General features: G+C 42.3%; 1 protein-coding gene across 3 annotated transcripts in view; it reads right to left on the bottom strand.

Moving 5' to 3' along the window:
* Positions 1-1,989: 1,989 nt before the first annotated feature.
* The window catches only part of LOC141049368 (sodium channel protein type 2 subunit alpha-like), a 263,234-nt gene continuing 239,812 nt past the window's right edge, over positions 1,990-25,411 (bottom strand). For 2 of the 3 annotated variants that reach the window (XM_073545767.1, XM_073545765.1), the window contains 3 exons: positions 23,476-23,576; positions 19,384-19,654; positions 1,990-7,627 (listed from right to left, as the gene is read on the bottom strand). In XM_073545767.1, the coding sequence (XP_073401868.1) occupies positions 6,492-7,627; positions 19,384-19,654; positions 23,476-23,576 (1,508 nt within the window). In that variant the 3' untranslated portion in view covers positions 1,990-6,491. The remainder of the gene's footprint in view (positions 7,628-19,383; positions 19,655-23,475; positions 23,577-25,411) is intronic. The other variant, XM_073545766.1, reaches the window with a different exon arrangement.

Raw genomic sequence — 25,411 nt, 5'->3', positions numbered from 1 at the left:
GAATCAATGGGATCCGTTAAAGCGTTCCAGAGTTATAACCTCATAAAGTTACAGTGGTCAGAATTGTAAAAATTGGCCTGGTCATTAAGTTGCAAATTCGCTCCGTCACTAAGGGGTTAAAAAAAATTGTATCCAAAGGTGGGAAACCCTTTTAATGGATGACAGATAGTGATGAGCCAATGTGCTTGGATAAGGTGTTGTCTGAGCATGCTCGGGTGCTGCTAACAGAGTGTCTTCGGCATGCTCGAAAAATAGCCTCACGGCTGTTTGACAGCAGCAACACATGCAGGAATTTCCTGTGTGTTAGGCAATCCCTGCATGTGTTGCTGCTGTCTAACTGCCAAGAGAAATGCAGCCGCGTGGACTCAAACATATTTCTCGAGCACGCCGAAGACACTTGGTTAGCATCTGAGCATGCTCAGATAACACCTTATCCCAGCACATTCGCTCATCTCTACTGACAGACTGTAGCACAATAGAAAGGAGTAACAATATGACTATGGGTGAAAATGTCAAGGCTGTGAAACAAGTATAATACATTTTTTTGTCTGTCATATTCTCATATGAACATTGAGACCATAAAAAAACAGGCAAGCAAAGCAGCAAGGTAGCAGTATAACCAGGATACCATATGTGCCCATCCTTAGTGGCATGGTCGCTCAGCTAACAATATCCACAAAATGTCAATCTTAGGCTAGTTTCACACTAGCGTTACCAAGCGCAGCGCAGGGCCACCGCTAAGCTCTGCCCCCGGCCGCGCCCCCTCCGGTCTGGTCCTCCTCTGGGCGCATGACGCTGCATGTGACCAGCGTGCCCTATATTTAGCGTTGGGTACGCTGGCTGTGCGCTGGTATGGTTTTGCTGGCACAGCGCAAAAATGGCGCATGCGCTGGCAAAACCATACCAGCGCACCCAACGCTAAATATAGGGTACGCTGGTCGCATGCAGCGTCATGCGCCCAGAGGAGGAGCTGACCGGAGGGGGCGCAGCCGGGGGCGGAGCTTAGCAGCGGCCCTGCGCTGCGCTTGGTAACGCTAGTGTGAAACTAGCCTTATTTGCATTGCTCATATGGACGGTACTTCATCACTCATGACCCACCGTGCTGCCATGAAGTCCAATTACCTGGTAACAATTATCTTCTGGACTGTGGAAAAAGATGCGTGTCCCACAATAGGGAATGTGTCACTTGTAAATGACCTCTTGCTCAAATGGTGTTTCTATGTTGAATGTATTTTTAAAAATGTTTTGATTTTTTTTTTAATTTTCCATATCACTTCCAATATAAAGAAGACCAGAGATCTTGCAATTTTCACACTGGCCATTAGTCCTAAGAGTTAGGTCATTCTTTCTGGGGCTTTCTTTTGGGCAGCTGCATGCACCAATAGATTGGATTTGACTCAGACTCTTGCAAGAGAATTTTCTTTTCTGGGTAAAGATCATTGTGAAGGAAGGGAGAGGAGGAGGTGAGCTGTAACATCTATCGCAAATGGTGGATCCTGAGTTTAATTACAGAAAATATTTACCGTAATCTTGTCTGTAATGATAATAAGACTGCTGAGTAATCTTCTCTACAGAATAGGAATATAAATCTGGCATTAGTGTCTATGGCTGAATTGCAAAATTTGAGATTTCTTTTATTAATGATATTAACTTTTTCTTTATTTTTTACAAAATTTGAAAATAAACATTGAGGCTGTTTCCTGATATCATAATTCCTATAAGTAGGTGTGTCCATTTTAGGTACTTTGTGCGATGTTGGGTTAATAGGAATTTCTGGTAGTTTTGCTGCTCAACAGTCCTGAATGTGCCAGATTATCATGATTTTACTGTATATAAGAAACTGTATTATATTTCTATTTTCAGCTGCTCTAAATGCGCTGTTCTACTATACCCACCTTTGAAAGACTTAAGAAAAGACATTTGCATTTCCATTGCATAATTTTGTGATAAACATTCCTTTTGTATCCCAGGAACATACAGACACATTCATCCATTTGCCACATATAGTGCTTTTATTTTCAACTTGTAATAATCAGATCCATTAGTGAATTCATCATGGTTTTCACCACACAAAGCCCTCAACTAATACTTTTTTTTTTTAATTTATTTACAAAATGCAAGATATATATATATATTTATTTATACTATTTTATAAAGAGTATGTTGGAATACATTTCCTTATATTTGGCTATGCATCAAGCAGAATCAAGTAATCTATTACAAAAAAAAGTGTATTACCTGCAGGTTACATCTTCGTGTGATCTAAGGTCCTAATAACAGGATTTAAAATATGGCTTTCTACTATATTAAGTATCCGTCAGTATTATACACAGAGGTGTGAAGGCAAATACATATAGAAACCTGTAATATATTATGCCTTATTAAAGGGATTGTTATTCATATTTTTTCTAGAAAAAAATGTCAATCTTCTCTATAGGCTATTGCAATTTGTTCCAGCCATGTAATTTTATATTATAACTGATTAGCCTTTGAACAAGCATAAATCTTTGTAATATACTTCATTACCTTGCTTTGCTTCCTTTTCTCAGAAACATCATGCTGAAAGTGCTGTTTTTACTGCCTAGTTCATGCTCTTTTAGAAGCTGCTTTGAACTGCTGCTGTAGCAAAAAATCAAATACTATTTACAAACACTCTCACTGAGTGAGTGTCTCTGTTCTCCAACCCCAAACATGAAGCTTGTTTGTAAATAGTACTAGCTATTGAACTCGTTCTACGCCCGGGTGGCGAGCATTTTAATTGGTACATGTTTGTCTCTCTGTCTCCTCACCCTCTCTCTCTCCTTACCCTCTCTCTTTCTTCATCCTTTCCTTTTTGCCTCTCCAACTCTCTCTCCTCACCCTCTATGTCCTCGCCAGCTTTCAATCTCATCACCCTCTCTCTCCTCTTTCTCTCCTCACTCTCTCTCTCAACACCCTCTCTCTCCTCACTTTCTCTCCTCACCGCCGGTGAAGCTGCTCCAACCAATGTCCTGGAGATAATGACGCCATTGTGCGGTATGCACTGACTCCTGTGCATGCACCCAAAAGCTTCAGACCGAAGGACACATATCCAGTTACATTATAGATTTGGGTACAGATTCTTGCTAGAGTGGCAGTTAAAAGCTTCTTTTAAAGGAGCAGTTAAAACAGCAATTTCAGCAAGGTTTTGAGAGAAAAGGAAGAAAAGTAAGGGAATGGAGTATATTATAAAGTTTCCTAACTTTGCAAAGGCTGTTGAATGATTGAATAAAAAAAGTTTAGTTAATCTTTAAATATGGCACAGCTGCAACGCAACATAAAGGTTATGGAGAAGAGTGGTGCAGTTGCTAGATAAATAAATACCCTTTTATTTAAATATAACCCTTTCAAGTAAAGCAGAAAAAGTAGTACAGGGGAAAAAAGTGGCATCATTCTGTAGATATCTATAGATGCCACGATTTCCTAACTTTTATTTACAAAAATATGACACCACTGTCCTTACTGTATATATTTTACACATTACCTACCCCATAATATGTGAGAGCCGAACAGATCTAAAAAAAGGTACAAAAATGAATTAAAATGATACATAAATAAAGTAATTAATAAATATAATAAAACATCAATGCCCTATAATAAAATCTTATTGCCATGCAGAAGATCAAAACCATCCTTCTGAAGGAAATAAAAAAAAGAGAGAAATGTTTACTTTTGAAAGATTCCTATGCTCTTTAGGGTATAATGTATATTTGGTGTACGTATTGGAAAAATGCCCTCAATGTATAAGTTTGAGAGGTCTACAAAGATTTGTTGCCCATACCTATGCTACAACGCGTGTCCTTTCGCATACGTAGGGCTGGAATACTTCAATATAACTTTTTTTCGCTATATTGAAAAGCTCATGCAACTACACCTTACAACACAAGAGGGGGTTGGATAGTGATTACAGATTTTAGATATGTACACCACACACAGTATATAGCCTAAGCACAATACAAATAGTGGGACAAATATTATGGTCCATGTTTACTGAACATATTTTGACAGCTGGTGAATATTGCACCGTAAAAAAAAAAATTCTTGTCAATTTCCAAAAATTTAGTTCAAATTTATTTTAAAAAATGGAGTAAAAATGGCGCAAATTGATAATATGCAGCAATCGACTTTCTGTCATTTTAAGAAGTCAAGATTCATCAAGACTGGCATGAACAAAGACAGTGTTGATGAGCGGGTGTGTGGGAGTTAGAGCGGCGTACACCTCCATGCAACTCACCACAAATCTTACTCCCGTCAAGAATTAGACAAGCTATAGTGTCATGGCCTTGTTGCGCCCCAGTTCCACCGATTTTCATGGAGCTGAAAGAAACTAGTGTGGAAATGACAAAAGTTTCAAAATTTTTCTGCAAACATTTTGTGAGTTTTTGAAATGATATTTGCCATAATTCTGGGGTAATGGCTTTGATGGACTGGGGCCAAGATGGATCAAATTTGCTATACGGCACATGCCTTTTAAGAAATCTATTTCTCTGGGACTAAGATATTAATGACTTATCATTGAGATGGGGCATCAATACTAGATTGATGAGGGACATCCAAAACCTGCGATTGCAAGAAGTGTACAGTGTACTGTACAAAGCCAAAGCACATGACCTCCTCACACAGTGTAGTGGCTGTTCGTGCTTAAACTGGTACTCCGAAGGCTAGGAAATTTTCATCTAAATCCCTATCTATTTACTTCCATATTCTAAACTATTTTCTAATATACTTGCATTAAAAAAATCCATATCCTTTCCTAACTATATAACTGCTTTTCTAGTCTTTATCCCTACTTCCTTCCTTTGAAAAGCCTGGTGCATTCTGGTATACTCAGTTGAAGCATCATCAGGGGGCAGAGGCTGCGGTAACTGTTGTGAAATGAAGTGACACCCATTTCAGGGGCTGAGCTAGTCCCTGCATGCTGTGCACTGTGTGATGTGCACAATGACAGCGCACACTGTTGCTGGCTCGGATCAGCAGTAACAAATCAGTAAAAGAGCTCATTGTCACAATACCTATCTTGTAGAGGCCAGCACCACCTCCACAAGTGATATCCCTGGTCTCTGCACGACAGGTATTCTGACAATGCAATCTGTTGCCGGCTAGTTACTGCTTATCCAAGCCAGCAAGAGAGCATGCTGTCATTGTGCACATCACACAGTGGACAGCGCACATGGACTAACCTAGCCCCTGAAGCAAGTGTCAATGATGACGCTTAATTTCAGGGAGGGGTCAGAGAATGCGGCAGTGACCACAGCCTTTGCCTCTGATGATGCTTCGCTTGGAGCATCCCGGCAACATCAAAAAGGAAGTGAAAAACAAAAGAAAAGAAGTTAGATAGTGTGGATTGAGTTTAATGCAAGTATATTAGGAAATAGCTTAGATTATGGCACTAAATTGATAGGGATTTATAATGAAAATTACATTGACTTTCAGGCCACCCCTTTAATGCAGTTTTTCACTTTGATAGCAGCTTAGTTGCAGCACCTGAGAACGGCCACTACACAGTGCATGGCGGTGCTTTATGTTCGGCTTCCTTGCGGCAAATAGTTTTTTTCAATTCTCTTCATTAAGCCAAGGGAAATATGAAGACTGTAAAATAAGTGAAAGCCATGCACTGGAAGACTTCTGTCTGCCCAGTTGTATTCGTCATTGGAGGACCAGAAAAAAACAAAACAAAACAAGGCAAGACCTCCAAAGCGAGCAACTTAATAGAGTCGATGTACTTGAATGATGCAATCTAAAAAGTAGAAAATTTTGATTGCAGAGTTGACTTTTCAAAATGTCACTGCATGTTTTAACTACAATTCCCTATTAATATATACTATATATGTGTGTGCAGTTTTTTTCTTCATTTTCTTTGTACAGAAGAGCACTTTACAGAAGTGTGTAGAACGTGTTCAAGCTGCAGAATTGAAACCATTTGTGACGTCAGAGGCACATTAACATTGTTGAACATATTATTGAACATTTGATATTATCGGTAGTCGACAAACAATTGCTAAAAATTGATTCTGTAGCTCCAATAGTGTTGAATGGTTATTATCCAGACGGCAGTGATGAAACTTTTTTTTTTTTTTTTTTGCTTTTTACTTCTAATGAATGCATCCAATGATCATGTGATTAATAGTCATATGACATTTTAAAAAAGCAGCAGAAGTCACTATGATTGTCCAGCAGAGCATAAAGACACCTAAGCCCAAATGACCCTTAGTTTAAGTGGAAAATTTGCATCGTAAAGTTCATAATCTGGATACAAAAATTAGCCTTTTAAAGTTTATAGATGTTTTGTAGATCCTATAGAAAGCTTCGTTTCCATACAGTTTTATAGGCACTAAACTTACATCATACATAGAGTTGACAATTTGGCATAGCTCTCCAAGCAAGTTGGTACATGATCTTTCTCAGGGGTGAATCACACAGCCACCATTAATTTATTACGTATGACTTCTTCTACCGTTTCCAGCATCTTCCTTTTAAGCATTGTCTTTATCGTCAGCCTTTTTGATACTGTCGTAGGATGGGGGTGACAAGGTAGAGGTGGACATGTCTGAGTCAATAGTGCTGGAACTTTTGATGTATTTTGAAAATCTCTTATCACTTTTAGCAATGATACTAGAACGTTTGCTTTTATTTTTCTTCGGCACTGTCAGACCGTGTGCAGCTTTCCTAGTGCTGTAGCGCCTGTAGCAACGCTGTATAACAATAGCAGATAACTCTTCTTGTTTACGCCGTAAGGTAGTTGTAATTGGCTCATAAGGATTCTTAGACGGGTTGGCGGCCATAAACCGATCCTCCATTGTTATACGCAGAGAGTCCATACCTTCCTCTCCACCCAAAACACGTTTTGTGAAAGCAAATAGAATGTCGAGACAGTGGATCCTGTCACCATTGACCATGGGCAGATCCATTGCAATGAGTTGAATTTGGTTTGGTTTTGGTACTTGCAAAGGTGGATCCAGTTCATCTGCAAAATTAAAAAGTTTATTGTATTCAATAAACTGCGTAGCCTTTGGGTCATACTTTTCCCAAACTTCATAGAACCTGTCAAAGTCATCTTCTCCCAAGGGTTCTGCACTTTCTTCCGTGGCAACGCTAAAATTTTCCAATATGACCGCAATGTACATATTTACCACAATGAGGAACGAGATGATGATATAGCTGACAAAAAATAAAATGGCAATTGATGAGTTGCCACAGTCACCTTTTATATTGCTCCCGCTATGCCGATATTGGGGCTCACAATCTGGTTTTACAGTCTTAAGATTTGGCTCCAACAAAAGATCCCAACCTGCAGATGTTGTGATCATAAACAAGCAAAGCATACTGTTACCAAAGGTTTCGAAGTTAAAAATGTCATCGATCCCACCGCCATTCTTCACATAAGCAAAATTGGACATTCCAAAAATGGCGTAAATGAACATGACCAAGAAGAGCAGAAGACCAATATTGAATAAGGCCGGAAGTGACATCATCAAAGCAAAAAGCAGAGTTCGGATCCCCTTTGCTCCTTTAATAAGACGTAAGATTCTCCCAATCCTTGCCAGTCTTATTACTCGAAATAGCGTGGGTGAAACAAAATATTTCTCTATTATCTTTGAAAGAAACATACCTGTAGGGGAATAGTTCAAAAATACAGAATATTACATTTCAAACATGAGTTTAATACTCAGAGATGCACAGTATTAGATCGGTTTCATACTTCCAACATTTACGGACCAAGTACAGACCTCTTTGTCCAAACTTAACCCAAGTGAACTCAAAAACCTCGTACGTGCCTACGAGGATGTTGAGCGTGTGTCATGAAACCCAAAGCTGGTCTGGACATCATGGTCCGTATTCAGACCGTGAATGTCTGATATGTGAAGCTGGCCTAAGACTTGATCTTAGAATAACGAAATAAGGTGCAGATATAAAAATAACAATAAATAAGAAGAGCTTTCTGGTAGAAATATTTTTTATAGATATGGCATCTGGGCCTATGCACCATGGCACATGTGAATATGATAAGATAGTAGGATACTACAACTACCAGAATACTTGGATATCCACAGTCTGTCCAAGTATTGTTTGCTGGTGGTGGTAGTTTTCAATGAGCTGTGATTCACAATTTGAAAACCAATCATCCAGTCTAGTCTAAAAATTTAAAGCGAAAAAAAAAGGTCTATTTTGGTCTTTTGGACCTCATCAGTACAGGGAAGGAATCTGGTCATCTATGGGAGGTGTGAGGCCAGAGTCAGACTTGTGAGAAACCCGAACGTGTCTCGCACGTCAATACCCAGCACTGCCGCCGGCACTTGGGAGCACAGTGTGCGGCTGCATGTATTTCTATGCAGCTCAAAGCTCCGATCTGAACCGCAGTGTCGGGTATTGAAGTGTGAGACTCGTCCTAGTTTCTCGCAAGTCTGACCCCGACCTTATGCATACAGCCTTACTCCTTAGTGTAGCTATAGAAGTCAGTATTGGAGTCATGCAGATGACTGTAGTTTCAGTGCGAGTCAAAACATCACATCGCACTCAGTCCAATGTTATTTAATAACGCTGTGTGCACATTTCTGATTTTTTTCCTAGCACAGAGTGGTCAGAGGAAAAAAAATCACAGCAAGCACAATTTGCCTCCAATAAAATGGCACTCGCCCATTCATGTCTATAGGTCCCTAGATAACATCAGAGTGCAGTCCAACTTTCATGGACTGACATTATAGAGAAGATGGAGATACTTTATTTTTTCTCTCTTCCTCTGAGAAAATTGGAGTCTGATCAGAGACTAGCATAAGCCAGAGCAGGCGTTAGGGGCAGGCAGCTGCCTAGGGCCCCCGCTCCCCCAGGGGCTCCCAGCTAGTGGCACATCACACAGCCGCTATGGGGCCCATGAGGCAGGGGGCCCGCCTGCCGCCAGCACCGACTTCCCCCGCTGCATTGAACTATAGCTCAAAGCAATGATGGAGGAGAGAGCGACAGATTGATCCATTAGTGATCGTTCTGTCCCCATCATTCTTTCTCAGACGGTGGAATGAGGCCGGGAAACAAGTGTTGAGCGACTTCAATATTGTCCATCACACTCGTTTAACGGCCTGAACTCAGTGCATGTAACAACAACTGAAATGCTTCTGTGTGATGTGCAATATGTTAGCATTTGGGGCCCCATTTTAAACTTTGTCTAGGGCCCCACTTTGCCTAAAACCGGGCCTGGCATAAGCAAACCGATTTTCATGGATGGAGAACATACGGTCACCTGCGCCTGCCCTTCCGGTGAGGCTTTATTTATGGCAGCTCAAGTATACATGTGTCCAGGGGTGGATTAAGGGTAGCCAGGGCCCGGGGCAGTTCAGACTCTGTGGGCCCCCCTCGTCACGTGACGGGGGTCACGAATCGTAGAGCCACACTCTACATAGAGAATAATGGGGCCTCCAGCACCGACCTCCACCCGCAGAGCCACACTCCACATAGAGAATAATGGAGCCTCCAGCACCGACCTCCACCCGCAGAGCCGCACTCCACATACATGGCTGCTCTCAGTGCTCTGTTCTGTGCGCACAGGACCTGTGATGAGGTCACAGGAGGGGAGGAGACAGGGGTCACATGATCGGAGGCCCTGACACCTTACCTCCTGTGATCTCATCACAAGCCTTTGCACGCTACCAGCAGCATCAGCGTTCACGCTACTTGTAGATGCTGCTGGTAGCAGAGCACATAATGCCGCCCCCACGGTCACTCACTTTTAGGTGGGGAGAAGATGGAGTGCCATTGCAGCAGCCAGCAGGAATGTGGTGGGGGCCCCCTTAGAAGCTCTTGTGGTGGGGGCCCCGGGGCTGAAGCCCCGCCTGCCCTGCCTATAATCCGGCCCTGCGCGGTGGCGGATTATAATGGGGCAATTTACTGGCCTGGGCTGTGGGCCCCTTAACCCCACTGGGCCCGGGGCAACTGCCCAAATTGACCTCATTATAATCCGCCACTGCATGTGTCCACGGTCTACCCTTAACTTTCCGCAAATTTTCTTAAAAAGTAACTGTTTAAAGAGAACCTGTCAGCATGATTTTGCAAGGTGATATAAAGACATGGCCATAATGGCACTTTTATACAGAATAAATTGATACCTTTGATGAAGAAATCAATTTTCTGTTCTTTCCTTTAATCAGCATTTGAATGAGATTTTGGGGCTGGACTGAACATTGGGTCTTCTCCTCTTCTCCTCTTTCCCCACCCCCTCTGCCGGCCCCTGGTCTTTGAATGACAGGTCACTGATTTTTCACTGACCTGCCACCTGTTTGAAATCTCCTGCCAATATTGCTGTCATTGCTGTGGGCGGCACATACATGGATAGAGATCTCAGCTCAATGAGATCATTTGGAGACGAGTGCGCATGCGCCAGCCATAGCACCATTCTATTTTAGAACAGCTGGGAAATCAATCCATGTCCGTGCAGCTCACAGCAAGGTTGATGCAAGACTTCAATACAAGAGGCTAGTGACCTGCCTCCTGTTTGAAATCACACATTGGTGCCGACATTACCATGAGTGGTGTGTGCGCAGATTGATTTCAAGGCTGATCTAAAATGAAATGGTGTCGTGGGTGGTGCATGTGCAATCTTCTCTAAACTACGTCATTGACTCGAGATCTCAGACTGCACATGTGTAGGGAATGGAACACCCTTCCCTCCCATTAAGAGTTCTTATGTACAGTTGTGATTAATGTAAATATTCTATTGTGTTTCGGTACTGCTACACAGCTGTGTACTACCGACGGTCTTTTTGGTACTGCCACGGTTATGTGTTACCAAACTGTAAGATATTATGCTTTGATGTGACATTATCTTATGTTGTATTGTGTGTCATACATTATGGTGTAGATTAGGGTAAGTCAGTGTATCCTTCGGTTGAATAGCGGAGGGCACTTGTAGTATATAGCAGTGGTCCCCAACCTTTTTTGCACCAGGGACCGGCTTCAAGCAAGACCATTCTTCCATGGCCCGGCAGGGCGGGGATGGAGGTGTGACAGGGGCGGGGATTTGGTCATAAGGGGGCGGGGCTATGAACGCGGTTGTAGTTTAGCAGTGCATACTTATCATTTAATTATAACATTTATAATGTGACTCAACTCACCATAGGTTTTGAATGAGTGGGAGCACCTGGCTTGTTTCTCTGTTTCAAGGATGATTGGAACCTACAAGGAAATGGAGCATTGAGCACTTAAGAAAAATTGTACTGAAGTACTGTACGTGCTGATTATTTTCTAATCATCAGAAAATGTATGTGTGGTTCCCCCCGTCCTGTCCAGCTCTGTGTGGCTTCCCCTGTTGTATGCATGGTTCCCCTGTCCCATCCTTGTATACATGGCTCCGCTTCCACTCTCCCATCCTGTATGCATGGCTCTGCTCCCACTCTCCCATCCTGTATACATGGCTCTGCTCCCACTCTCCCATCCTGTATACATGGCTCTGCTCCAACCCTCCCATCCTGTATGCATGGCTCCCCTGTCCCATCCTGTATACATGGCTCCGCTCCCACCCTCCCTCCCTTGTATTTATGGCTCAGCTCCCACTCTCCCTCCCTTGTATATATGGCTCCGCTCCCACTCTCCCTCCCTTGTATATATGGCTCCGCTCCCACTCTCCCTCCCTTGTATATATGGCTCTGCTCCCTCTCTCCTTCCCTTGTATTTATGGCTCCGCTCCCACTCTCCCTCCCTTGTATATATGGCTCCGCTCCCACTCTCCCTCCCATGTATTTATGGCTCCGCTCCCACTCCCTCCCTTGTATATATGGCTCCGCTCCCACTCTCCCCCCCTTGTATTTATGGCTCCGCTCCCACCCTCCCTCCCTTGTATATATGGCTCCGCTCCCACTCTCCCTCCCTTGTATTTATGGCTCCGCTCCCACTCTCCCTCCCTTGTATATATGGCTCCGCTCCCACTCTCCCTCCCTTGTATATATGGCTCTGCTCCCACTCTCCCTCTCTTATATATATGGCTCCGCTCCCACTCTCCCTCCCTTGTATATATGGCTCTGCTCCCACTCTCCCTCCCTTGTATATATGGCTCTGCTTCCACTCTCCCTCCCTTATATATATGGCTCTGCTTCCACTCTCCCGGCCTCCCTTGTATATATGGCTCCGCTCCCACTCTCCCTCCCTTGTATATATGGCTCCGCTCGGCTCCCCCATCCTCCCCCATCATACTTACCCTCCCGTCGCTGAACTTCCCTCCTTGCATCTCGCGGCGCTTCAGCTCCTGTGCGGAGCGGTCACGTGCTACCGCTCATTAAGGTCTATGAATAGGGATGCCACGCGTATGGGAGATGAGTGGCGTCCATACTCATGACCTTAAATGAGTGTTACACTTGACCGCTCAGCCCTGGATGAAGCCGCCGCGCCGACAGGGACCGCTAGGTGAGTATCAGCTGCTGCACCGCCGCCGGCACCCCTTGTGTCCGTGGATCGGCAAGGGCACTGCAACGGCCCGATGCTGGGCCACGGACCAGTGGTTGGGGACCCCTGGTATATAGTATTCCTAGACTGGGTAAGTGTAGTGTTGGAACGGGCCACTAGATGGGGGCATACTAGTAGGTCCTTGATAGGTACAGTTGATAGATAGTTCATTAGGGGTTAACTGTAGGAGGAGCTGCTTTGGGTTAAGCTAGCGTAGGTTGTAGGAATAGTCCAGAAGGGTGAGCATGCCCGGCAGGTTCACAAGGGCTCTAAGCCCAGGACGCCACAGCAGTTACGCAATGTTGATTAGAAGCAGAAAAGCACGGGCACAGTCAGACGGTGGTACCGCCAAAGGCACTATTACCCCGGAATGTACGTGAGGGCGAAGAAAGTCAGAAAGGTGAAGAGCAGGAGGAATGCTGTGTGGACTGTGAGGTGACTGTTGTGTCTGGAACCGTTAAAGAAGAAAGTAAAAGCGTTGATGTTGCATCAGAACCGGTATCTGTGTCAGTTTTTTCATTCTCATGCACTGGAATCGAGTGTGCAGGAGCTGGGTCACACTGCAGTGGAATCGTTGACCGTGGACCAGCAACCAGAACAGGTATACCGGCAGATGCTGAAGATATTCCTGTGGGAGGAAGACGGGACACCAGAGCCCCGGTGTCCTCTGCTGCGACTACCGTCCTGCCCTTATCTTACACATGCGCCACCCATAGAAATTCCTGTACAAGATTTCAAACATTAGACAGGTCACTGAAAAATCTGTGAGCTATCATTTAAAGACAGGAGGCAGGCAGAAGGCCCGGTGATGGAGGAGAAGACCCGATGCACCGAAATCTCATTAGCAGAAAACTTCAGATACTGATTAAAGTGTACCTGTAAGCAGGATTTTGCTAAGTAAACTACAGGCATTGTCAGGTTTGTGCTGTTACACTGATTAAAATAATCAGTGTTACAACGCCAACCGGACAGCGCCTGTAGTTTACTTACCAAAATCCTGCTCACAGGTTCACTTTAAATAAGAACCACAAAGCGGATTTTTTCACCAAAGGCGTCAATTTATCCTGTGTAACCCTATTACAGCCATGTCTGTACTTTACATTGCAAAATAATGTTATCAGTTTCTCTTAAATTTTTGTATTTCGTAAATCAATAGTACATGTGAAACTCTGAAACTTTGTATTATATCTTATTAGAGAAATTTGCCTCTTTCTCCTCCTGGATTGATCATTCATTCTCAAAATTCTCAGTTCATGGGTAAAATTTGTCTTAAATAAATACAGACTTTCACATTACTGAGAATAGTTGGTGCTCATAATGTTCTATGGAGAACAATAACTGCCTCTAGTTTCTCCTTCTTCCCCTCTCCATAGAATTTTCCCAATGTGTGGCTATGTATAGACACATATAGCATAGACATTTCCTGACAAAGATTCTCATAATTTTATATAGATTTGTTCAAGGCTGGTCATCTCATGCCATCGTATCTTGGGATATGTCAAGTCCACAAAAAAGGTTTTAAAGACAGACGGGTATCTAAGCTGAGCTATGTGCTGATGAGGTCCAAAAGACAAAAAAGGTCTGGTCTCTTGTTTACTAATACAAAGTAGCGCTTTATGTCTATGATGGAATGAGATGTTAAAGTGTATGTCCACCTCTGATGACCACTTTATAGAAATGCAACTGTTTATGTAAATTATATGCATATAATCTACATATACAGTAGAGTAATTTTATAAAAATGCATTGCATTACTTGCACTGGACTCTGATTTACAGCCTGCATTATACTACGGTCATGGTCACACAGGTGCATGGCTCACTACAATACAGCCATCAGACCTCGCCTTTGTAACAAGCCGCACACTTGTATGATGATCACATGACTAGGACAGAATATTACCATCTGGATGTACACAGTGAAGGTTCCTAGTTACTGACAGCAAGCAGCGAACACAGCGAGCTAAGAGAAGCGATTTATGTCAGTCTGTGGCTGCGTTTGGATGTTGCAGCCTCGGTGCATTTTTTTTCCCCATTTTTCAAAGTTTTAGCCACTATTTTTGAAATTATGGTAAAAAATTGCACCGCAACTACAACGGGTGAAGACAGCCTTAAAGGGGTAATCTGGGACTGTGATAATTTTTTTAGTATGGCGCTAAGAACTTACCAGCAGAGAGTTGCTAAATACCTGCCTGTTTTGCCCAGAGATGATCGCTGCTGACTCTGGTGATGACCTCCTGCTTCACTTCACCCATACTAACAGAGCAGTGCCTTCTCTTCTTGTCTGCTCTGTCGACGGCGCGTCAGTGCCGACATCATGCTGATTGACAGTCGCTCCGGGAAGTTAAGCAGCAGGAAGCCAGCTGTCAATCAACATGATGTTTGCAGTGATGTCCTGTTGTGATGACCCATTGACAGAGCAGAGCGGAAGAGAAGGAATGGTCCGTGACTGCTTTGAGCAGAGGTCTGCGGGCAAAACAGGCACGTAATTTAGCAACTACTTGCCTGGAAGTTCTTAGGCTAATAATAACCAAAATCCCGGATAACCTCTTAATCAAATAAAATCTGGAGTAAAATGTGTTGCGCTTATTAAGTGGGGCAAACCTCTTAATAAGATTGGAGCATCATGGGCAAACCAGGCGCCACCAAAGGAAATCTCTGCCAGCCATGAGCTTGTGTAAGATTTCTGCTACAACTCGTTCCAGTTTCTCATGTAAACTATTGTCTGGCAACAGATAGCTCCACAGCTCATCCTATGCCCCACCCAAAATTTAGGAAAGAGGAAAAAATGACTGAAAAAGTGCAAAAACACACATTTTTGCACAAGTATGACTTTCACAAAAATAGCCAAGTTTGTCAAACCAAAACTTTAAATTATACAATGAAACAGCTGAAATCACCCTAAGGCCGGGGGCACACTTGCAAGAATCTTCCACGAGTCTTGCATCTCAATACCCGACACTGCCGCCGGCACTTGGGACCAGAGCGCTCAGCTGCATAGAAATACATGAAGCCTCACACTCCGATCCCGAGTACCGGCGGCAGTGCTGGGTATTGAGATGTGAGACTCGTGCTAGTTTCTCGCAAGTGTGACCCCAGTCTAAGGATTACTTCATGCGCTTTTTCTGGCTTTGTAAAAAAATGCTATAATTTAATATAATATAAAAAATGTAATTATTTTTTATTCAATACAGGTACCTATGGAAAAATGCATAAAAACGGACAGGCCTAGAACTTGTTTTATTTGGAAAATAAAAACGGGCCAAGGTCCCCAAAAAAGTGCATTTCTGATTTGCCCATTTACTCACAAGCAACATGAGACTGCAGCATTTTTTTGCCGCAAAAGAATTAAAAACTCAACATGGGAAAACACGCAAACTTTGGTAAAAAAGTATGACACCACCTTTGAAGGAAATCTATTGGCAAGATCAACCCTCTCATTCTCAAACCATTTATATGTGCTTGCAGGTCTTTAAATTGTAAATCCATCGACACCTTTATATCTGTTGCTGCACAATAAACTTTTAAATTTATATACAAATGAGGCATTAAGTGCTCTGGGCATGATAAAGCACATAAGGACCCATTGACTCCCTAGTTTGTTTCCCACTCAGCTCTAGATGAACAAAAGGGTAACAATGTTTTGATCTTTTGACTTTCACACTCCATATCTCACCCTCCAGTACTGCCATCATCTTGGCTATCTCATACATAAATTTGACTGACAACTATTTAGCACATGATTAGTTATGCAGATTCTTGTCATGTCACTGCATTGTTACTGTTTTTCTCTTGGTGGTGGAAAAATCTTTTTCTTCCTGTATACTACAAAAAATCCTGTTCTCACATTCCCCAATAGCTCAGTGTATTATTAGGTTGATTTCCAAGTGAAAGGTCATTGGTTCGAATCGAGAAGAAGTCAGGAAGAAAAGAGAAACTCATCCAGCTTATCGATACCGGTCTGTCAGCCAAGAAAATTACCAAACTGCACCATACGAGTGCCATGATAATTGGAAAAAGTTGGAAAAATATGAAATGAAGTCCGTCCATCAATTCAAAAGCCAAGACGTGGACGTCCAGGCAAAATATCAGAGTTAACAAGTCAGCTCATCACATGGTCCATCAGTTCTGGTGCGACAAACACGGCAGTTGAGGTGGCTGGTATGCATCACCATAGTGAGATTACAGACATCCATCTGACACACATTACATGAGTCTGGAATGGTGGCTTGAGAAAAGGTGGAGAAGCCTTGACTTCAATGTCGTCATAAGAAGAGTCGGCACTGTACGAAAAGTGGACAGTTGAAGATTGGAACTGTCAAGTTCGGTGGTGGAAGCTTGATGATATGGTGTTGTTTCAGCCAAAGATATTGGATATTTTACCAGGATCAATGGTGGTTTCAATCCTGAGCTGTATGAGAAGATCCTACAAGTTACTTGGTACACTCAAGTACTATGGGTATGAAAAGCACTACACAGAGTTCCAGCAGGACAACGACCAGAAGCATACGTCAAGATTGGCGAAGAAATGGTTCAATGACAATGAAGAAGAGATGCTGGATTGGCCCCCACAGTCCCCAGACCTCACTCAATCAAACACATCAATTGATTCCCAACATTGGGAATGTGTAAGAGAGACCTTAGATCATATTTTGGTCAAGACATAGTTGAATCTAATCGAGAGCATGCCCAGAAAGATTCAGACAGTGGATTTACAAAATGCTAACAAATTATTTTGTTAGCATTTTGTAAATCCACTGTCTGAATCTTTCTGGGCATGCTCTCGATTAGATTCAACTATGTCTTGACCAAAATATGATCTAAGGTCTCTCTTACACATTCCCAATGTGTAATTCCCAATTCCCAATTCCCAAAAAAATTAAAATTTCGATTTTTAGGAACAAAACAGTAACAATGCAGTGATATGACAAGAATCTGCATAACTAATCATATGCTAAATAGTTGCAAGTCAAATTTATGTATGAGATAGCCAAGATGATTGTCTATAAAATGACGGCAGTCTCACATTCACAGCTGTAGAGGATGGTGAGATATGGAGCGTGAAAGTCAAAAGTTCAAAACATTGTTAACCTTTTGCTCATCAGTATAAAGAGGGAACCTGTCATGTTAAAAAAACATGATAAACCTGCAGCCACGAGGTTAATAGAGTTCTGACACCATCAGGTACTGGCATAGAGAGCCCCACTGTCAGGAGGAAATAAACTGTATTCCTCCCGGCAGCATCATTCTTTCAGTCATAGGTTTCAGTCTCCGCTCTGTGTGTAGAAAGTGGCAGCTGTAACCGCAGCCTGGCACTGACTGACAGCAGAATCCGCAATAGAGTCTGCTATCAGTCAGTGTCGGGGCACAGGTATCGTCGCAGCTATCTATGCACAGAGCGGTGACTGAAAACGCATCGGCAAAACCCCAAAGACTGAAAGAACAAGGCTTCCGGGAGGAATAATGTACATTTCCTCCAGGCCCATATCTGCAGGTTAATAGCGATATTTTACATGACTCTTTAATGCCTGATTTGGATATGAATCTAAATGATAATTACTCAGAAATGCAGCAACAAATATAAAGGTGTCGATGGATTTACAATTTAAAGACCAGGAAGCACATGTGTGTGTTTTTGGAGGTGGGGTTGATCTTAATGACAGATTCCCTTTAAAGGGAACCTGGCATGGAAAAAGACACTATTTGCCTGCAGATATAGGGTTAATCTGCACCTATGTAGCGTCAAAATTCTGACCGGCTGTCTTAGGCCGGGGTCACACTTGCGAGTGCAATGCGAGAAACTCACTCAATACCTGGGACTGCCGCTGGCGGTTCGGACCGGAGCGTTCAGCTGCATAGAAAGACATGCAGCCGCACACTTCTGTCTGAGTGCCGGCGGTAGTGCCGGGTATTGATGTGAGAGACTCGCGTGAGTTTTCCACATTGAACACGCAAGTGTGACCCCGGCCTTTCTGAAAGAATAGCTACCGGGAGAAAATGAACGGACATTCTGCCAGGAGCTGCTGGCTTACAGTCATAGGGGCGGTGCACGGAAAAGTTAGAAACAATGATCGCTATATTGTGACCGGGCGGCTGTAACCACTCCCTCTCATTTTGACAGACAGCCTGCTCAGCAACATATGTGTGCAGAGTGAGCTGTCAGTCAAAGTAGTGGAAAGTGATTTACAGCTGCCGGTCACAGTATTGTGAGTGATGACTGTAACCTTTCTGTTCACAGCCACTATGACTGAAAGCTGGAAAGCAAGTTCATTTTCTGGCATTAATCTTACTTTTGGTAAAACGGCCATGCAGTACTTTAATGCTATTTACCTGTAGATTAACGCTTTACCTGCAGGGAAATATTTCTACTGGTCATAACATGCCCTGTTTAAAGGATAGGGACAATTTTTTTTTTAAACCTCTTTGCAAGTATTATGTGCTAAATATGTTTTTTTTTTATCAACCGGGTTTCATTAAAAATGTTTAACCATTTGGGTTTTACAGCCTCTGTGTTCCCTTGCTCATTGCAGGCTGCAGAATGAGTTAACTGAGAATCAGGCTTTCCGCTCCTTCTGTCAGGGTGTTGGGAACTCTTATCTGAAATTCCCTTGACCACATCAAAGTTAAGGTGAACTTTGATGTGGTTATAAATCAGCTCCAAAAAATATAGATATAGAGTTACAAACTCTCCATATGAATCAGTTCGCTAATGGATTTTAAGTTAACTCATTCTGCAGCCAGAAATGTGCAGGGAAACAAACAGGCTGTAGATGGGAAATGGAGAAACATTTTTAATTATACCAAACTGCACAAAGTTGTCCATAACCTTTAACAACTTTTTTTTGTTGTTGTTGCTGGTCTAGCCCTACTGGATTGGATAATCACGATAATATGACCGAAATATCTATTCAATTCAACCAATGGGACCATGCCACTGTCTTACCTACAATGGAGATTATGACCACAACCAAGTCAAATATATTCCATCCATTTGTGAAATAATAATGGCGCAAGGAAAACAGTTTGAGAAGGAATTCACAGGTAAAAAGCACAATGAAGACCATATTAATCCAGTACAAGTTGTCGTCCATTTTAGCACTCTGGCCATCAGTTTCAATCATCATGGTTACCATGTTAAGGAATATGAGACACATGACGGTGATATCAAATATTTGGTTTGTGACTATGTCAAATACGAATCCCTGTAAAACATTCTGTGGAGATAAAATGTTGTGTATCACTATCAATATGTCTATGAATGATTATCGTAATATACAACAAGCCGAGCATGCAAAGGGAGTTCTTTTTTTGGGATTAAAGTTTTTTTTTCCACTACTATGATATCGATGACCTATCCTAAGAATATCAGATCGGTGAGGGTCTGACACCTGGCACCCCCCATCAGTCAGCCATTACAAGCTCCTTATACTTTATTGGACACGCTCAGGTCCCACTCATATTAATTTCTTCTGCAGTATTTGTGAGCTCCCTACACTCTTTATATCCAACTGTTTATGGAGCTTGTAAAGGCTGTTTGGTGGGGATGCCGCGAGTTAGACCTCCATTGTTCTGATATCCTAACGGGAGGTTATCAATATCATATACGTAAAAAAAAACCTTTAAGATGCCTGCCCATATAGATATTGTTAGACAGAATACCTATGTACTAAAGCTTACCAGAATATACAGTGCCTTGAAAAAGTATTCGGCCCCCTGGAACTTTTCAACCTTTTCCCACATATCATGCTTCAAACATAAAGATACCAAATGTAAATTTTTGGTGAAGAATCAACAACAAGTCGGACACAATTGTGAAGTTGAACGAAATTTATTGGTTATTTTAAATTTTTGTGGAAATTCAAAAACTGAAAAGTGGGGCGTGCAATATTATTCGGCCCCTTTAACTTAATACTTTGTTGCGCCACCTTTTGCTGCGATTACAGCTGCAAGTTGCTTGGGGTATATGTCTATCAGTTTTGTACATCGAGAGACTGAAATTCTTGCCCATTCTTCCTGGGCAAACAGCTCGAGCTCAGTGAGGTTGGATGGAGATCGTTTGTGAACAGCAGTTTTCAGCTCTTTCCACAGATTCTCGATTGGATTCAGGTCTGGACTTTGACTTGGCCATTCTAACACCTGGATACGTTTATTTGTGAACCATTCCACTGTAGATTTTGCTTTATGTTTAGGATCATTGTCTTGTTGGAAGACAAATCTCTGTCCCAGTCTCAGGTCTTTTGCAGATTCCAACAGGTTTTCTTCAAGAATGGTCCTGTATTTGGCTCCATCCATCTTCCCATCAATTTTAACCATCTTTTCTGTCCCTACTGAAGAAAAGCAGGCCGAAACCATGATGCTGCCACCACCACCATGTTTGACAGTGGAGATGGGGTGTTCAGGGTGATGAGCTGTGCTGCCTTTACGCCAAACATATCGTTTTGCATTGTTGCCAAAAAGTTCGATTTTGGTTTCATCTGACGAGAGCACCTTCTTCCACATGTTTGGTGTGACTCCTAGGTGGCTTGTTGCAAACTTTAAGCAACACTTTTTATGGATATCTTTGAGAAATGGCTTTCTTCTTGCCACTTTTCCATAAAGGCCAGATTTGTGCAGTGTTCGATTGATTGTTGTCCTATGGACAGACTGTCCCACCTCAGCTGTAGATCTCTGCAGTTCATCCAGAGTGATCATGGGCCTCTTGGCTGCATCTCTGATCAGTCTTCTCCTTGATTGAGATGAAGACGGCCGGGTCTTGGTAGATTTGCAATGGTATGATACTCCTTCCATTTCAATATGATCGTGCTCCTTGGGATGTTTAAAGTTTTGGAAATTATTTTGTATCCAAATCCGGCTATAAACTTCTCCACAACAGTATCACAGACCTGCCTGTTGTGTTCCTTGGTCTTCTTGATGCTCTCTGTGCATCAAACAGAACCCTGAGACTATCACAGAGCAGGTGCACTTATACGGAAACTTGATTACACACAGGTGGATTATATTTATCATCATTAGTCATTTAGGACAACATTGGATCATTCAGAGATCCACAATGAACTTCTGGAGTGAGTTTGCTGCACTGAAAGTAAAGGGGCCGAATAATATTGCATGCCCCACTTTTCAGTTTTTGAATTTCCACAAAAATTTAAAATAACCAATAAATTTTGTTCAACTTCACAATTGTGTTCCACTTGTTGTTGATTCCTCAGCAAAAATTTACATTTGGTATCTTTATGTTTGAAGCATGATATGTGGGAAAAGGTTGAAAAGTTCCAGGGGGCCGAATACTTTTGCAAGGCACTGTATGTTCAACATTTACATTTTTGGCTAGGTTCACACTGGCGTTCGGAGTTTTGTTCTTTTGTTCCGTCTCATGAACAGAAAAAACGGAAATCATTAAGGAAACCTATCCATCCCAAACATCATCAGGGGGACACCATTAATTGTACTGGGGTCCATTTGGCCTCTGTTGTGTTGTCAGTAATTTTAACAAAAAAATAATAATTTTGGCAAAAATGACAACTTGTCAGAAAGCCTCCCGATGAAGCCTACAACACAAGTGGAAACCTAGCATTTATTTGTCAAGAGCCAGGCTGCAGAGACTTTTCCCAAAAAAAAACAACTCAACCCAATTTAAGTTATTGGGGTTTTATTAGGGGCTCTTGGAGTCCGTTGTACAATGGATTCGGAAGTGCATCATGGTTTACTTTTTTTTATAAGGTAAACCATGAAGCAAATGTAAACAGAACCTTAGATAACTCCCATGGTAGCTGTAGGGTCCAATCCCTTTGTTATAGGGCATACTTGCCAACTGTCCCGAAACATTTGGCTGCACTTCTGGAAGTTCTCTTGTGCTTCTTCTTTAAACTGAGACACATTAAGAGGGCAGGACATTGGGTTTGGAAGGGGTGTGACATGTAAAAGGATGTGTGGTTATGCAAAACTATTTATAAAAATAAGGAGGTATGCAACAGGGTGGAGAGACGCTGTGCAGGGTGGGGTGGAAAATTGGCCACAAATCTGAAACCTGCCAAAATGTACAGAAATAATAACAGTTTAGTTATCACAAGAGTGCGGAACTGGTGGAAAAAAAATCCCACTGCTGATTACTGTCCAACAAATCATGAAGAATTCATCAATTAAATAATGAAAAATGGCCATTGATTGTTTATGAAACTTTCCGACTCTCCATAGAAAGCGATTACGCGGAATGTAGAATTTCAACAATACTTGAATCTTCTGACAAATTACCCCAAAAGAGTCTGGCAGTGGCATCGGCTTACTCCTATATTCTCATTGAGAACACATAAATACCCTATCAAACCAACATGCAAGTGTATGCAATGTGGGGAGAGACAGCCGTTAGCCAAAAAAGAACTTGGCAGACGGCTATCTATTGTTGAGTTAACCTGGCACAATTGTGCTACATGTAAGCCGATCGGCGGTCAGTAGGTGGCCTGTTAAGACTGTACAAGCTCAAATTTATAAGCACAGAATGAATGTTAATGTGATCGTTCTGTGCACATAATATGAGATTCTATAGGCAGCTTATCACCTTTTTTACAAAGAATCATGTACTGCCGATAACGATAATCTTTAAACTGGATAAAAATCAAAAGTTTTGCTTGTTTGTTGGGCGTTTGCTGGCCTGTTCAGACAAGCCTCTAGGCAGAAGTGAACGTTCCTACTTAATCCTACTGACCCTTGTTCCCTGATCACTGGTTAGTCTAAATTGGCCTTAAGGTGTATAGGCACTATGACTATGTAGACCAGTGTCCCCCAACTCCAGTCCTCAAGAGCCACCAACAGGTCATGTTTTTAGAATTTCCTTAGCATTGCCCAGGAAATAATTGCCTCACCTTGACAGGCAAGTAGTCCATCACCTGTGCAATACTAAGGAAACCCTGAAAACATGAACTGTTGGTGGCTCTTGAGGACCTGAGTTGGGGAACACTGATGTAGACTATGGATGCACTACCAAAGTGTCTGAAATCCTTTTATATCTACAACACAGTTTTATTGGAGTTTACAGTCTAACCTTAGGTCTTGGGATTGGTTTTTGTGGTTTCTTGGATCCAAGTTTCTTCATTGCATTGTAATACTTCTTCTGTTCCTCTGTCATAAAGATGTCTTGTCCTCCTAAGTAAAATATTGCAACCAACATAAATCTAAAGTACAAATATAATTCTCCCACTTTATTATTAAAAGTATATTTCTTTTTGAGCCATTTATATGCCTACTGGGTCTTTGGGAAATAGGACTCCAACTTCTGGAATCAGCATCTTTTGAGAGAATGGGGTCTCATGGTTTCCATTCAACTACAAGGGTTAGCTTCATACATATGCAGAATGAACTGAGAGGTGACTGCTCATGTGTCTGACTCTCTTTACCCAAGTACTGAATATAAAAGCTTCTAAAAAGACAATGCTGCGCTGTCATCTCTCTATTTAGTCTACAGCTGGATATGTTTTATTCTGGGTTTTTGGTGGAACAAAATACCAAAGAACCATCATTCTCTTGGTCAGCCACAGTAGGTTGGACCCCACCTACCAGACATTTACAGAATCGATATCAAATATTCTTCAAGCGGTTCTATAACTGGACCCTAATCTGATTTAATCTCTGTATAAGGACCCAAGTGCAACATCTGTTCTCAAAACAATATTTCTTCTCTGTTTCCATCATCTCTTCACAATTTTTTTACCACTCACGGAATCCACAAATCGTTAAACAAACTTGCATGTCTTCAATAGATAGATGATACAAGCAAAGTATGACTAGACTACTCAGTTTTTGGATACAATGCCTCCAAGATAGATTGATTGATAGATAGATAGATAGCTACAGTTGCAATAAAAATGATTCAGTCCCCACTGCACATTAGGTTTATTAGCAAATTGATTAGCACTCAACAGTTTTTGACCACCTGCCTCCTCAAGAATCTGGTGGCAGTGGATAACGCTTCCACGTCTGGTAGAGTAGCCAGTAATTCTATTGGTTTGATCCTGTTCCATTAACTTCCAACTACAGGGGTTGGGCAAAATAATGGAAACACCTAACGTTTTGGCATCATAATCTTCGAACATGTTATAAACATGCAAACCGTGACATATGGTAATGTTTTGTAGTTGATTATTTGTGTTATGTGATATGTGTATGTAAATTAACTGTTTGTTTTGCAGAATTGTAAGAACATTGATGAGAACCTGATACCAATGGAAGACCTCTCGGATTTTCAAAGAGGTCAAATTGTTGGTGCTCGTATGGCAGGCGCTAATGTGACAGAAAGTGCCCGAATGCTTGGCGTGTGAAGAGGTACTGTCTCCAAAGTCATGACTGCATTTGAAAGAGAAGGAAAAATGTCCGCAGCAAAGCACAGGTCCGGCCGAAAGTTGAAGCTGACTGAGAGAGACCGTCGGACTCTAAAGCGAATTGTGAAAGAGGATCGCAAGACCACGGCTCCGAAAATCACTGCTGAGCTCAATGAACACCTACAGAACCCAGTTTCCACGAAAACTGTTCGTTGGGAGCTGCACAAATCTGGATTCCATGGAAGAACTGCAATTCGAAAACCGCTGCTCTCAATGACAAATGTTTCCAAGCGTTTCCAAGAGTGGTGTAGAAACCTCCAGAACTGGTCCCTCGAGCAGTGGAAACATGTGATATTCTCAGACGAATCATTGTTTACCCTATTTCCGACCTCCGGCCGAGTGTACGTTTGGAGACAGCTGAAAGAAGCATTCCATCCAGACTGCCTTCTCCCAACCGTAAAACATGGCGGAGGTTCTGTGATGATCTGGGGTGCTATTTCGTGGAGATCTGCCGGGCCAATGATATCCCTTCATGGAAGAATTAACAGCCGAGATTATTTAGGCATTTTGGGCGACCAAGTGCATCCTATGGTTCAAGCACTGTTCCAGGAGGGGAACGCCATCTTTCAGGATGATAATGAACCAATTCATACAGCTAGAATC

This window comes from Dendrobates tinctorius, unplaced genomic scaffold (assembly GCF_039654945.1).
Source record: "Dendrobates tinctorius isolate UK_male_01 unplaced genomic scaffold, ASM3965494v1 ptg000143l, whole genome shotgun sequence".
NCBI lineage: Eukaryota > Metazoa > Chordata > Amphibia > Anura > Dendrobatidae > Dendrobates > Dendrobates tinctorius.
This window is presented reverse-complemented; position numbering and strand designations above follow the sequence as displayed.